At 36.4% G+C, this 15,623-nt stretch overlaps 1 protein-coding gene across 6 annotated transcripts in view; it reads right to left on the bottom strand.

Moving 5' to 3' along the window:
* SLC12A7 (solute carrier family 12 member 7) overlaps positions 1 to 15,623 on the bottom strand; it is a 283,362-nt gene that overhangs the window by 16,475 nt on the left and 251,264 nt on the right. For 5 of the 6 annotated variants that reach the window (XM_074201693.1, XM_074201694.1, XM_074201696.1 and 2 more), the window contains exons 18-21: positions 11,110 to 11,305; positions 10,512 to 10,681; positions 9,952 to 10,083; positions 9,099 to 9,206 (exon numbers count right to left, since the gene is read on the bottom strand). In XM_074201693.1, the coding sequence (XP_074057794.1) occupies positions 9,099 to 9,206; positions 9,952 to 10,083; positions 10,512 to 10,681; positions 11,110 to 11,305 (606 nt within the window). Of the gene's footprint in view, positions 1 to 3,956; positions 4,074 to 9,098; positions 9,207 to 9,951; positions 10,084 to 10,511; positions 10,682 to 11,109; positions 11,306 to 15,623 lie in introns of all 6 variants that reach the window. The other variant, XM_074201698.1, reaches the window with a different exon arrangement.

The following is a 15,623-nucleotide window of genomic DNA, read 5'->3' on the forward strand; positions in this document are numbered from 1 at the left end:
GGATCTAACCTAGAACCCTAGGCTAGACCCATGATTTCATTCCTATAGCATTCCCAGACAAAGAAATTCATTCTTAATAACAAAGGTGGGCACCTTCTCTTTAATAGAGAAATTTTAGTGTCTTAAGAGAATTTTCTGGAGTAGTAGAGGTCAACAATAGCCACCATGCCAAAGGTAGGACTAGAAGCAAGATCTTCTTGGCTCTTGGGGGGGGGGTCACTTTGCACCTGTTAAATTTTTTATTTTCTTTAGTAGGACATGAAGGCTTCATAGCTAATTGAGCTTCATTAAGCATAACTGTTGGCCCACAATTATTTTTTAAATGAAGGGAACACCTTTCACAAGGAAAAGAAGTTGGATATCTCTTCCTAGAGATAGCCACAGCTATGTAATTCAGTGAAATGCATTCAACCTACTCTAGTGAGTAGAGTATGCCAGTCTGGTTTAACACATTTTAGTTTAGTTTTCTGTTGAATATCCTTCCCAAAGGTCTTACTACATACAGACATCTGGGACACCTTTGCAATATAACTTTAATTCACAGTAAACATCAATTGTTTTATCTTACTGTGCCAGATTGATTGCACTTCTCCCCCAAAATCACATAGTACTGGAGGGGAATCCTGCCAGTCTTCTTTACTATAAATATTGATATAATTACTCCGATTTCTGACCCCAATAGTGGCCAGAAGTCTGTGGCTGTTTTAAAGCATACTCAGATAAATCAGAAGAGACCATACTCATCAAGAGTAGGAAATTCATTACGTTATTTCTGAAAATGTTACATTGAAATGCACTGGAAAATAAATTCCACATCCAATTCAAATAAGTCCCCTAAAAAAGCTACAGCAGAAATAAGGACTTAAAATATTTTCCATTCTGCTGCAACCTGACATACAAGATCTAGAAAACAAATACGTTAAAATATAAAAAAATGGTACAGAAGAGGGGAAAAAAACTTTCAGCAGTTATAATTAAAGCTTTTGATTTCATATGACTATTCCAAATGAAATCAGGCAATTATATCTGCACCAGGTGGGAAGAGAACAAAATAGTCACAAAACTATATAGATGGGCATATTTCTGTTTGTACAGGAAAAACACTTAAAGTGCCATATTTTATCACAAAATTTAATTGACAATTGAAAGGTAAAATGGCTCATTTCATTGTTTCATCAATGATAAATCAGACAAAACATCAACAGAAGCTGAAAGAAAGATTTTTTAAAATTAAGCTATTTGAGTGAACCCGGGGATAGGAAAGGAGGGTCAACTGGGTGATTTCATTTTGAGATGTTTCATTATGTATTTAGATGCTTTTTGCTGTTGTTCAGTCATTTCAGTTGTGTCTGACACTTTGTGATCCTATTTGGGATTTTCTTGACAAAGATACTGGAGTGGTTTGCCATTTCCTTCTCCAGCTCATTTTACAGATGAGTAAGTGAGGCAAATAGGGATAAGTGCCTTGCCCATGGTCACATAGACAGTGGTATCTTGAGCTGGATTTGAACTCAAGTCTTACTGACTCCTGGGACTCTATCCATTGAATCACATAGTTGTCCACAAAGATGTTATTAATGGAAAAATAGACTCTATTTTAAAAAGTATCCTAAGAGGGGCAGCTAGGTGGTGTAGTGAATAAAGCACCAGCCTTGGAGTCAGGAGCACCTGGGTTCAAATCCAGTCTCAGACACTTAATAATTACCCAGCTGTGTGGCCTTGGGCAAGCCACTTAACCCCATTTGCCTTGCAAAAACCTAAAAAAAAAAAAAAAAAGTATCCTAATAAATGACCAAGGCATTAGCAGAAATCCGTATCAATTTTTTTTGTGACAAATCATAGTACTCTCCATGTCAAAATGACATAAAAATAATCTCTTACTGGTCTTCTGGTTTGCCATATAATGACAATTTGAAGCACATTATGACATCAGGAGATTCAAACAAGGGCAAAAGAATGATATGGAATGGACATAAGTAGGCCATAGCTTGCCACCTATGAAATCTTATTAGCAATAGAGTGAGAACAAACATTATCAGGGATAAATGTGACTGGCAAAGATGGATCAGTCACAAAGAGGATATAAAGACACAACCTACATGAGAATCCACAAATGGCCACAGTATAAGAAGTTCTGAAGAAGTTCAGAAGTTCATATAGCAGGGTAGATCATTGATGTTGGATTTATGCAAAGATATGATCTACTACAGACAAATGCATAGGATGAGAAAGTTCTTCACAGAAGCATTCAAAAGAATAAGATTATGAAACCAAAAAAGGAAGTAAAACAAATCTATTTCCTAGTTTTTCAAGACAATGGTCTCTGATGAAAATTTGTATTTACAACTTATTTGTGAAATCTAGAAATTTAGCATGTCTGAAATGAATTTCAATATCTAACAGTTAGGAAGGAAGTGATTTAGCACATCCAAATAGAAATTCATCGTCCAACAGGTAGGAAAAAAGTTTAAACTTCATTTTAAATCAATACTGCCAATTAGCAGCTTGGCTTTCTTCCACTGAGAGGTATAATAAAGCTGCAAGCACAAATGAAGAGCACCTTTTTTTTAAATCAGTACTTTGCATCAGTTAAAGAGATAATTCTAGTTTCAAAAAGAATAGGAAAACAAGTGGGTGGACCTCTCTTTGTTTGTTTTTTTGGCAAGGCAATGGGGTTTAGTGATTTGCCCAAGATCACACAAGCTAAGTAAATATTAAGTAAGGCTGGATTTGAACTCAGGTCTTGACTCTAGGGCTGGTACTCTATCCACTGTCCCACCTAGCTGTCTGGGTGGACTTATTTTGCTTATCATAAACTCCCAAATTAAATACCATCATATTCAAATAAAAATACAAATTGCATCCCAAAGCTGAATGGAAATCATTTTAATATTATTTAATGCAGAGTTCCTTTATATTTGGAGGGAATCTTGAGTCATCACTGGAAAAGAACTGTGTCTTAAAGGAGTTCTGGGAAAAAAACTATCAAATGATATTTTTTTTCTGTGGTTTGAGAGTTTTAGTCTGAGAAGCTTGAAGTAATTGTGTATAACGTGACCCTAGTAATGAATTCCTAAAGGGAACAGCAAAGAAGTTAGAGGAAAATATAGAATGAAGGAAAACAAGGAGGGGCATTTCTAAAAGCTGCATTCTAATCTTATTTTCAGTCACTGACATGCTGGGTGACCTTAGGAAACTCATTCAACCTCTCTGTCTCAGTCTCCTTTTCTGAAAAGAAAGGCTGCTGAATTCCCCAAGGTGGTAAGATGATCAAATGAGCAAACATATGGAGGCACTTTTAAAAGTAGAAAGTATTGCAAATGTGAGGTACATTATCCATGTCCAAATAACAAGATCCTGAGGATTCTAAACAAATGGTTATATTTGTAACACAACAGTCTAATAACTTTAAAACACAAAATGTGTGTGAGGGGCAGTGGAATGAGAAATTGATCTGAAAGATGGATTCAGTTTCTGCCCTGGGTCATATTGGATGCCATTCAACTTCTCTGTTCCTCAGTTTCCACATTTGTAAAAATTAAGGCTTTGTGGAAGACCCCTAAGAATTCCTTTCCAGAGATGGATTTGAATTATGAAGATTTTTCTTTGAATTATAAAAGTACCAAGGCACAATGGAAACCTCAAGAGCTGGTAAGAAAAAACACCAGTCTATAAAGTATCAGTCCATAAAATTAGAAGACAGAATGTGTCTGAATTAAATATACCCTCTTGTATTTTAACAAGAAAATAGTTAAGAACTGAAAAAAGAAACAATTAATTTTTAAGTAAAATATTTCAGTTTCTGAGATTGTTGAATTCACTGAACAGAATGGATACTTTGAGCCTGGTTTTGAAAAATACAATAATACTTAGTCACCATAATCCAGGATGCAATGTCGTGGCACTTTAAGTGTTGGTATTGGATGGAATATGTAACCAGGACAACTTTAAACTACCTCTTCCTCTTGACTGTCATTAGGCAGCAGGGCCTGTACATCCTGACCAATGGACTGTGGACTAGAGCGACTCTTCCTTCTGATAGAGCATCGAGACTCGTTAGAGATGCTCTGAATCTGGGACATCAAGGTCACCAGGTAAAAGTAGACAAAAGAAAAGAAATTATTATTCTTAAGACAATCTGTTCATATTTAAAAAGTATTATTATTGTATTATTAGAATAAAAATTATCACTACTGCAATTATTACTTTAACTATTACTACTACTACCAACACTACTACTACTACTTTACATTTGATATCACTTGAACACAGATAATATCATAAGTTTTCTTCCCTCAGGAGAAAAAGTAGTTGGTTACATCTACATCAAATTCTTAGGACCCCCTCCCCCCAAAAAATATAATTTGAATATCAACCATTAAAAATTATTTCATTTTATCATGTTTCTTTTTCTATCTTACAAAGAGCTACTAGCAACATTAAATCATGGCAGATTGGATCACATATGCAAACTTGTCTACTGAGCCTTAGACACAGATCACAATCAACCACACAAGTATTTATTGAACATTCACTGGACTGGATGCTGGAGGAAAAGATGTGGTCTCTGCTCTCCAAGAGCTTACAAGTCTATGGTTTTTATTAATGTGCAATTTTTTGGAATGTAAATGCATTGTGTTCGAATGTTTCTGTAAGGGAACTGAAGTCTTGTAAAAGATATAGTGCCCCAATGACCCTCTATTACCACTTCCAAAGAGGTAATATTAAGTCCCCGAGTCAGAGTGAAATGAAAATAACTATCACTAGCATCAGCTGCCCAGTTTTTTTTCACCCATATTCAGGTAAAGGATTATATAGATGTATCACTCACATTCTGCTTCTACTGGGGATGAGCAGAGATCTGACATGCAATACTTTCAAGTCCATGGTGTTTGAAGTAAATAACATGCCTTTTTCAGAAGCAGAAAATTATAAGATGTCCCAAGTAGACGAATATGACTATAGTGGGAACCAGATAACAGGGAAGAGTACAAATATTCCCCCTTTTTTTTCGTCTTTGAACTTATGTTGAGTGGAATAGATACATCTTCCATATTTTAAGACGTTCCTCTAGATTATAGTGTTTTGGTAAAGTCAAATTCTCTAACAAAGGGAAGAATAAATACAAGTTTTAAGAACTGTTTACAGTAGCTATAGGAACACTTGCTTGTTCATTCAACATGTATGTAATAAGCATCTATTACTAATAATGTTTATCCTTCATTTTTCTTTTTTAGGTTTTTGCAAGGCAATGGGGCTGTGACTTGCCCAAGGTCACACAGCTAGGCAATTATTAAGTGTCTGAGTCCACATTTGAACTCAGATCCTCCTGACTCCAGGGCCCATGCTCTATCCATTGCGCCACCTAGCTGCCACATGAACTAGATTTGAGTAAAGAGTGCTGTGCTAAGTCACCAGTCTTACTTTCCCCTCTAGTCATCTGGGTCCAGTGGCCTGATATGAATCAGGACAACTGGAGTTGGCTCTGGATACAAGGCAATCAGGGTTAAGTGACTTGCCCAAGGTCACACAGCTAGTAATGGTAAGTATCTGAGGCTGGATTTGAACTCCTGTCCTCCTGACTCCAAGGTCAGTGCTTTATCCACCTCACCACCTAGCTGCCCAAGTTTCTATTAGTGCTAGGGACCTAAGAATTCTGGAGATATAAGAACATTGACCTTGTTGAAAAAAAAACCCTAACCACATGATCCAAAAAGGTCCTGCCTAATGTGATAGGTCATAGTGGTTGACTTCATCAAATCCAACTGGAGCTTTTGTAAATTAGCCCATCTCTGTTCAAATTATATAAAGGGGCAAATTATAGTCTCAGTGGATATATGGGCTAGCTTCTGTGTGATTTACCTTAAGAAAGCTTATCATCATAAGGGATGTGAAGGCAGAGGCAGAAGCATGTGGAGGCGGAGGAATGAAAGAAGGCTATGGTCTCATCTGGCGGCTCCCTTCCCCTCACTAAATCAGCATACAAGGATACTTGTAAAACCTCTCTGATACTAGGCACATCAGAGAATCTCTGACCTTTACCATGAATCATTCAAATGGAAAAGCATGGCAGGAAAGGTCTTTCAAGTCACCTGCTATTTTCTGAAGCTTGGGGTTTGAAAAGGGAATGAAATTAGGAAGAAGGAGTAAAGACTTAGTAAAAAGTTTTTTGTTTTTTTTTTTTTTCCCAGAGAAGGTACCATACACCTATAAACCCTCTGACTAGGAGCAAATAAATGCCCTTAATGGGATTAGCTTTTCAGACACTGTTATAACTTGTTAAGATTTGTAACTCGTTGAACATTCATCTGATCCTGTGAGGCAAGTGCAACATCTTTGACCTCTTTCACCTGTGACCTGAGCAGGTTTATCCCACCTACCCTGAAGGGTGCACTGCCATGGGGGTGATCACCCAATCGATTTCAGAATTCCCCTAACTCAAGGGGATTTACCCTTCTCTGCCATTTGTAGACCAATTACAACACCCAATTACAGTTCATTTTCAAATGAAAAATACCTGAAAATGGTAAAGAAAAGAAAGTGATATTCAACTAGCAATAAAATCAAACAGTATTGAGCCGGAGGCTGCTTATTTAGGAAGAACCCTAACCCTATTCTCCAACAATACTAATTTTAGTTGAGATATTTTCAGGAGAAAAATGAAAGCTACCGAGTTATTTACTGGTTCAAATTACCATGTGGTTGGTTGGTTAAGTGCCCATATCAAAGTAGACAAGAAGCCATGACCACAAGTCTTGCCTTTCCAAGTTTAACAATTACTAACCACTTACCTATATCATGTCCCTTTCATCTGGTTATGCCCACTCTGTATACCTAAATAGTTATTCTTTGTAACCACATTTGGGATAAGAGGTTATTCATTATTATGCACACTCTACCAACAGGATCCAAACTTCAACACCAAATATCTATAATGGGAAATGATTACTTTTTCAATTATCCTCATTTACAGACATGAGAGACACCAATGAGAATTTTCAGAAGTGAACCTCGAGGCAATCAGTCCTTGTGCATAATGTCAGTAGGTTTATTACTGAAGTCCTCAGAAACTTGGCTCAAGAAGTTGTCTGGGAATTCTTTTAAAAAAAAGACATCTCTGTCCTCCCCTTGATCCCAGACTTTAAAGGTAAGCCTAATAAGCACTTTAAAGTACATAATAAGCACTTAAAAATTGCCTAATGATTGCACAAAGTTCAAGAGGGAAAAAAGGAACTTAAATCTCAAAATCAAACTATCACCAGCTGCCATGAAATTGTAGGGGAGTTGTGTTCCATGTCTCTCAAGCAAATGGATCTGAGAACCTCCCAAACTAACCCAGCTGTGGGTAGAGGGTGCAAATATGAGGTCAGGATCCTCTTTTCCAATTCTAGAATAAAAAAATCATGGGATAAAGTTACAGAGGAAAACTATGAAAGGTGGTGTGTTCTAGTAAAAAGATTCCTAGTTTGGGAGTAAGAAGACCTAGATTTGAGTTGCCAATGTCCAGACCAGTTCTGTGATCTTAGTTAAAGTGCATCTGTGAAATTTGGTCCCAGAGAAGAAACATAGGAACAACGAATTGCAAAAATTTCAAAAGAGGAGAATTTAAACTTGTATTAAGAAAAAACTCACTAACAAATAATGGGTCATAGGAATGGGGATCAGATGTGTGATTACAATGATAACAATGATAATAACTCTGAAGTGAAGGAACACCTACAAATGGAGGCAGGCACAATTGTAAGTGTCCAAAAATGGATGAAACTACTCAATAAAGACTAGAATAACCATTTGCTGGGGATAATATAGAAGGGATTCATGGTCAACTGTGAGATCAACCAAATGGTCTTTGATGTCTCCTCCAACTTTGAGATTATGCATTTGTTACCTCAACAGGAGCAATTAATCTCTTAAAGTCTGTGTGTGTGTGTGTGTGTGTGTGTGTTAAAATTCTTCAACTACAATGGCAGGTGATGAAAAGTTACAAATTCAACAGTACAATTATTGCACTATTCAACAGGATGACAACTCTATAAAGACATCTGTACAGATGTCAGTCAATAGGCACAAGAAGAGCATGATAAATTCAGTAGGTGGATCAGGGTATGCCATCTTCTAAATGATGCACAATTTTAAACATGTTCCTCTTTAGGACTCAGGAACTTCAGTGATGCCTCATTTATGCAATTCCATTTTTGGCCAGAAAGGATGGAGGAAGTGGCAGCACCCCCAGCCAGAACACCTTACTACTATACACCTCAAGGTGCTTTACATGGTAACTTATCATAACTGAATGAGAGGAGGTGCTTTAAATTTCAATGAAATTTAATATCTTATTCTCTTCTACAAGGACAGGCCAACCAATTCTAGTTCTCATCTTATTATTCCCTAATGTATTCCTCAGAGGAAGACTTGGGCTCATTCAGTAATGTTTTCATAGCTGAAGGAGAAAAGAGTCTTTTTGAAGCTTCATCCTTCAGGAGTGAGATTTTGGACAGTATGTAGTCATTTGAATTTAAATGATGGGTTCCCCCCCTTTATTTTATTTTAAAATGAAAACTGTAAGCACTGATACTCAAGGCTCCAGGCAATCTATAAATAATTAGATACCTTACTAAAGTAGTAGAGCCTAAGGATAATGTCAGTGAAAGATGCTGATTCAGCTCTAAAAAAATTATATATTTAAGCCACTAAGATATGAAAAGTTTTAGAATGTTAGATGTTAAAAGCAAACTTATGAAATCCTGTAGGAAGAAGATGGGTCTGAGGTTAAATAAGGGAAAACATACACCCTGCAAACTCTTAAGTTGTTAAATATCAAAAAAATTTAAGTTGCAAATGACTTGATTCAGTTGCATTCCTCAAGATTAAAATTGCAGTGTGCTGAAAGATCAAATGTCCTAGTAATTACATTATAGTTTTGAAAAAAGATTTTTTAAAAGTTAAGTTTAAGGTATGTCTTTAAAAGGTTTAATATTTAGTAACACTCCATAAACATTTCTCTAAGTGTGAAACCATCAGTGATATTGGATACTGATAAATAACAAGTACTTTTTTGAAAATATACAACCAAACAGAAAAGTCCTAGAATTGTTTACCTCTCTTTCTCTTTCATTCTTAGAAAGCTGCATCTGCTTCAACATCTGGGATCTTTGCTCCATCATTAATGTTTTTTCATAGGTAAAAGCTGAAATATCATTTTCAACCTACAAGATTAAGAGACAATATTTTATTTTTGACAATGACATTTTCCATAAAATATATAGCTAGAGAATATTACCCTATCTCACTTGTTTTCCAGAAGGTGACTTAAAAAGTGGGGGGGGGGGGGGGAGAAGGAATTCTGATACTATGATTGTCTACACTGTCCATATGCGCTTTCCATATCTTTCCTATTAGCACTGGTAGTCCCTCAGAGATGGGTTCTAAAGAATTGATAAAACATCCTAGAGATATCAGTATAGTTAATCTAAAATTTCTCTTATCTTCCTAAAGAGGCCAACTAGTGTTTCTGACTTTTTGGACTTCAAAATCACCACTGTTATCACCTCAGAATTTCTGAAATATTCTGATAAAAAAACAGTCACCGCTGTCAGAGAACTCACCATTCTTATAACATTTCTGCATGGAGAAAGAAATCAAAGTGATATTAAAAAGTCAAACCCTTCTCTTGGTGCTATCTCATAAGTCCCAGATGGAGTGAAAGAAATGAAAATTTCAAGTACTCTCTTATGAAGTGAGAAGATCTCTTTAGACCTGTTATCTTTCAAATTGAAAGGCCTGATGCAGAAAAGGTGTGTGCGTGTGTGTGTGTGTGTGTGTAGGTGTATGAGTGTGCACATGTGTGCATGCAAAAACACACACACAAACATACACAAACACACATAGAAATATCCCAAAGTGAGTGCTTCTAGAAAAATCTCTCCAATGAAAAGGCAAAGTTTATCTTACCATTTCAACAACCTCAACCTCAGCACTAATTCGCAGGTGGTACAAAAACATTTGAAGATCTTTCTTCATTTGAATGCTGTTGTCATCCATTTGAGCTACTGTGAAGATACGCATTCTGCACTTTCGCCATACCTATCAAAAGCGAGGAAAGATACTTAAGGGTTTGTTTTTTTAAACACAATTGTACAGACATGCTCACAAGCCTGAACAGGCACATCATTGAAGAACATTTTAAATCTTAAAGCAGTGAAGGGAAGAGACTATAGTTTCATGGGTGCTGTTTTAAAAATTTCCTATGAACCCCTTATTAGTGCACTCCTCCCAAACTCAGTAATTTTCTTTGTTTTATATACATTTTTGGTATACATATGCCTTCTCCTAGTAGAATATAAGCTCTTTGAAGGCAGAATCTGTTTCATATTCTCCACAGTATCTAGCACAGGGCCTAGTACAATAAGCTGAAATGACTGTTGTAGTGAAAGGAATCAACTTAGCCAGTAAATCTACCCAAGAACCACAGCTGTAGGCCTAAACCAAAAGGATGAAATCAATTATGGAACCTTGTGCTGGCGAAGCAGAAATGGCAGCAGCATCAGCATGCCACCATCATGGACGATCCACCAGACATCTATGTTCCCTTCCCTAAAGCGCTCTTGGTTTTGTGGGAAAGTGTCAATATTTTTAGCCACCAATAAAGCTTGCTGGGCTGCAGTCGTGTCTCGGATGGTATCTGTGGGAATAAGGAGAAGATTCATTTAGCAGACACTGACACCAGTGAAGAGTTGAGGCAAAGAGATGATGATGTACAACATTCTAAGATTGGAAGGGGTCTTTTTAGCAGACTGACTGCAGATTATCAACCAACAGTAAAACCTCCTCCACTCTGAAGTTGGAGAAGGTCAGACCTGGAGAGGCAAAAGCAACAATCCTCAAGGCTAAATCTTTTGGCAGATTTACAAGGAAGGAAAAGAAGAGAAGCCCAAAGACTTTCAAGAAGCCATTCCTTTTATAAATTAGATGGCAAGTCAGAGCCAAAGGAGTTCAGAGACTTTCGTTAACATACAAATTCCCCCAATTATCTTAAGATTTCAAAGAACACCTTGGTGGTATGCATTCGTGGAAATGAAATAATAGGAAGAGGCAAGAAGCCATACAAACCAACAAAATTCTTCCATGAGAAGGGGTTATCTGATTGTTTCCATGACTCTGGCCATGCCATCAGAACAGTGTTGTGCTTCATGCCACCCAAACCAGCAGACTGAATCAAGTGGGACATCCCATCTCTCAGGCTAGAAGAGACCACCAACTGGCAGAATCCTTTGGTCTTTTCTGTTCCCATCAGGGACCGGATATTCTAAAAAAAAAAATTTTAAAATGGAATTACCACTTCCATTGAAAAGAAAAATAAAGTCAATATCTTAAAAGAATAGATTCAACATAGTAATAAGAATGAGCACAATGCTGTAGTGGTAGTTTCTTTTCCTAGTTACTTATTTATTTTTGAGCCTCCCCCAACCCTCTTTTTAAACCATTTTGGTGCTGATTTTAAAAATAAATGAATTAACAGTTCAAAGAATAAAATGGTTGAAGGTAAATCTCAAAAGATGAGCTGCAAGCTATTGGTAACCATATAAAATTCATATCACTATTAAGAAAAAATTCAAATCAAAACAATTCAGAGATTTTTATCTCACACCCTACATGGCAAATATGAAAAAGAGAAACAGGGAAAGTTGGAGAAGCTACGGAAATACAGGTACACTAGCACAGTTGGTAGTGATATGGATTGGGAATACCATTCTAGAAAGGAATCTAGAATTTGGCTAAAATATTATTAAAACGTCATTTTGCCTTGACCAAGGGATGGCAGTGTTAGGCACATACTTAAGAAGATTAAAGAAAGGTTCCAGATACATCAAAACATATAAAATGGTATTTTGTATCAGCAAAGGAAACAAAGTAGACATTCACTGATTGGACAGTAGCTATACAGAATGGGGCACAAGATAATAATACAATGATTGTTTTGCTATAAGAAACAAAAGAATATGAAGAATTCAGAGAAATTTGGGAAGATCTTTATGAATCAATCCAAATAAGAATGAGGAAAACATATATAACTACATCAAAATTCCCTAAAACTTAATGACATACAACATATTTAATATATGACATATTTAATATATGTAAACATATTATAAGTAACATTATGTATAATGATATATAAGCAAGTGTGGTACCAAAGAAAAGATGGAAATATACTAAAGTGGAGAACTAGCAGGTGGAATGCTAAATATACTGTCAGATTTATTTGATGTGTGTTGGTTAATTTTTGCCAAGCTACCTTGAAAATAAAAACTAGTCTATGGTTAATTGTCATACAAATGAGGTGATAAGAGCTATTAAGTGGACAGAGCAGGGAGAGGTCACTGAGCTGAAATGTTAGGAATCTTTTACAGGAAGAAGGATGTCTGCTAAGCTTTGAAAGATGACTACTGTTGGGGCGGCTAGGTGGCGTAGTGGATAAAGCACTGGCCTTGGAGTCAGGAGTACCTGGGTTCAAATCCGGTCTCAGACACTTAATAATTACCTAGCTGTGTGGCCTTGGGCAAGCCACTTAACCCATTTGCCTTGCAAAAACCTAATAGTTAATGCAATCAGTAACCAATCCTCTAAATTCTAAAATAATGTCATTAAAAAATTCATGGAGGGGCGGCTAGGTGGCATAGTGGATAAAGCACCGGCCCTGGAGTCAGGAGTACCTGGGTTCAAATCCGGTCTCAGACACTTAATAATTACCTAGCTGTGTGGCCTTGGGCAAGCCATTTAAGCCCATTTGCCTTGCAAAAAAAAAAAAAACCTAAAAAAAATTCATGGAGCTTTTCCTTGGTTCCTGCAGATGATGTTAGCATAGCACAGTGAAAAGTGCATTGGTTTAAAGTCAGAAGAAATAAGAGGATCTGTGTTCAAATCCCAAGCCTGTTACTTTCTTTTTGTGTGACCTTAAGGAACCAGGTCTCAGAAAGGTTAAGATTTGGGTAGCTATAAAATGAAAAATTGATCTATATGATTTCTAAGGTCCCTTTCAGTTTTAAATGTCAAATAATCCTATGTGAAAGATACTGAACAAACAGGGTTACACCACTTTGGTTGGCGTGGTCAATGCTGGGTATACTTTGTCAGTCACATAGTATAATTCTAAACTGCTGTTACTGAGATTAAGTCAGTGTCTCAGCATACAAATAACTAAATTCAGTTTTCTTTTCCTTTTTAATGTGAAGACAGACAATCACAAACTTCCCCATTATTTTACCTGGATGGCTTTTTCTCTCTTTTGCTATATACATATGGTTGGTTTAAAGCCTGGTCATAATATTTCACATCTAGAAATCCTTTCTGAAATATTTGTGAGGTATTTTATGAGGTTCAAAAATAAAATACCAGACAAATGATACACGACACACCAGACAAAACAACCTTGGTGTTGTTTCTTTTTATTGTTCCCATATGCAGACAGGTTCTGGAGCACTGGGACAGCAGTTGGCCTTTTGAAGGTAAATGCAAAGTGCAGTTTTTGGAATTCAATAAAATTTAGCTAAAAAGCTACATTTAGCTTTCGGAAATTCACAAAATTTTGCACATTTTGGTGAGTTTTTTCACTTTCTAACAATTGTGATTGTATTAAATAAAAACAAATAGCTGCAAAGTTTCCAAGATATGGAAATAAAGACAGGTAATTTTATTTCTTTCAAGGCTGAGTTATTGTTATATATTCAATATGAGTTTCTAAACTGGGGAAGGAGGAAAAATGCTCCAAAGTTTGATTCATTAGCTTACTTGATGAATTTTGAAGGCATCACTTCTTACTTTATACACTTATGGGAATCAAAAATAAGACTGTGGAAATAGCATTCCTATGTGACTAGATTGAGGAAACCTTGAGAAATAAATACTAGCAAATGAAATATCATTTTGAATATTTACCTGCTTTAGCTACAACTGGGAGAAAGGAAAAAAGGACAACTTTTCTTAGATATCCAAAATAAAGATGGCTTTTAAAAACAGTCTAAAAAATTTCTGGCTTGTTTTTAACATCACCTTTACTGCATCACTTCATCCCTCTCAAGAGTTATTCCTTATAAGACTGCTCATGATTTCTTATAACTTAAATGATATAACATATTCAAATGCAGGTATTCTTTTTTTTTCTTTTTAGTTTTTTTTTTTTTCAAGGCAATGGGGTTAAGTGGTTTGCCCAAGGCCACACAGCTAGGTAATTATTAAGTGTCTGAGGCCGGATTTGAACCCAGGTACTCCTGACTCCAAGGCCAGTGCTTTATCCACTACATCACCTAGCTGCCCCAAATGCAGGTATTCTTAATCCAAATGTTCCATATTTCTACCGAATCAGTTCAATTTGGAGTAGATCCTTTTTCAAACTGCCTTTTGTAAATTAAAGACCTTGCCCATGATATAAGAAATGGAGGGATTTAATTGCAAGGAAGTAGAAATGCCTGTAATACAATAAGATTAGAGAATTTTTGGCAATAGGCCTTCTTAAAAAAGTAGCATCAAACAAGTGATAGTGTCTAGAACAACACAAGTAATTGAAGATCCATGTGCCATCATGTGGACAAGGTTCTCTACAAAGAAATACTTTTCTTGAGATACCCATCTTCAAAATAAGTTCTCTATAGGAGATGCTAGTCTAGTTGATGAACACTGGGAAAATTAAATTTTAAAAAGTTGAAAATAAAAACTAGTCTATGGTTAATTGTCATACAAATGAGATGATAAGAGCTATTAAGTGGACAGAGCAGAGAGAGGTCACTGAGCTGAAATATTAGGAATCTTTTACAGGAAGAAGGATGTCTGCTAAGCTTTGAAAGATGACTACTGTTGGGGCGGCTAGGTGGCGTAGTGGATAAAGCACCGGCCTTGGAGTCAGGAGTACCTGAGTTCAAATCCGGTCTCAGACACTTAATAATTACCTAGCTGTGTGGCCTTGGGCAAGCCACTGAACCCCATTGCCTTGAAAAATCTAAAAAAAAAATGTATCTCAGTAAAATAGTAGGCAGAGAAGTTTGCAGAGGGCAATTCAGGAAGGTGACAAAAGCACTATCTAGATAAATTTGATGTAGAAATTCTCAAATCTTTTTTGTGACATGGACCCCTTTGGCAATCTGGTGACATCTATGGACTATTTTACAGGATAATGTTAAAAATATAAAATGCACAGGATCACAAAATAAACCAATTACACTAAAATAAAGTTATCAAAATATTAAAAGCAAAAATAAAACAACAAAAAAGCAAGTTCTCCAGTACCAGTGTAAGAACCTTTCTACAATGGACAGCAAGTAGACTGGTCGAACTAATGCAGGTCCAAGAAAGTGGGAAAAACTGGAAAAGTTGGTAGGTGTCTTACTATGAAAGAGCTTCATTTCCTGTGCCCTAGAAGGTAGAGTGGCAATCTATTCTTACTCTTCATGTTCCATGCAAACACAAGTCAACATGTGTCAAAACCAAAAAAGTATCTTCCTCCCTAATTTTTTAGGTAGCACTTATGTATCCCAGCACTGATCCCACTGTGCCTTCTGAAATCTAAGATGTTCTCTACCAATCTCTCCCCTACCCTGGATCTCTTCAGCTGAAACTCTTCCCATTTTCTT

The sequence above is a fragment of the Macrotis lagotis genome, chromosome X (genome assembly GCF_037893015.1).
Source record: "Macrotis lagotis isolate mMagLag1 chromosome X, bilby.v1.9.chrom.fasta, whole genome shotgun sequence".
Lineage (NCBI taxonomy): Eukaryota > Metazoa > Chordata > Mammalia > Peramelemorphia > Peramelidae > Macrotis > Macrotis lagotis.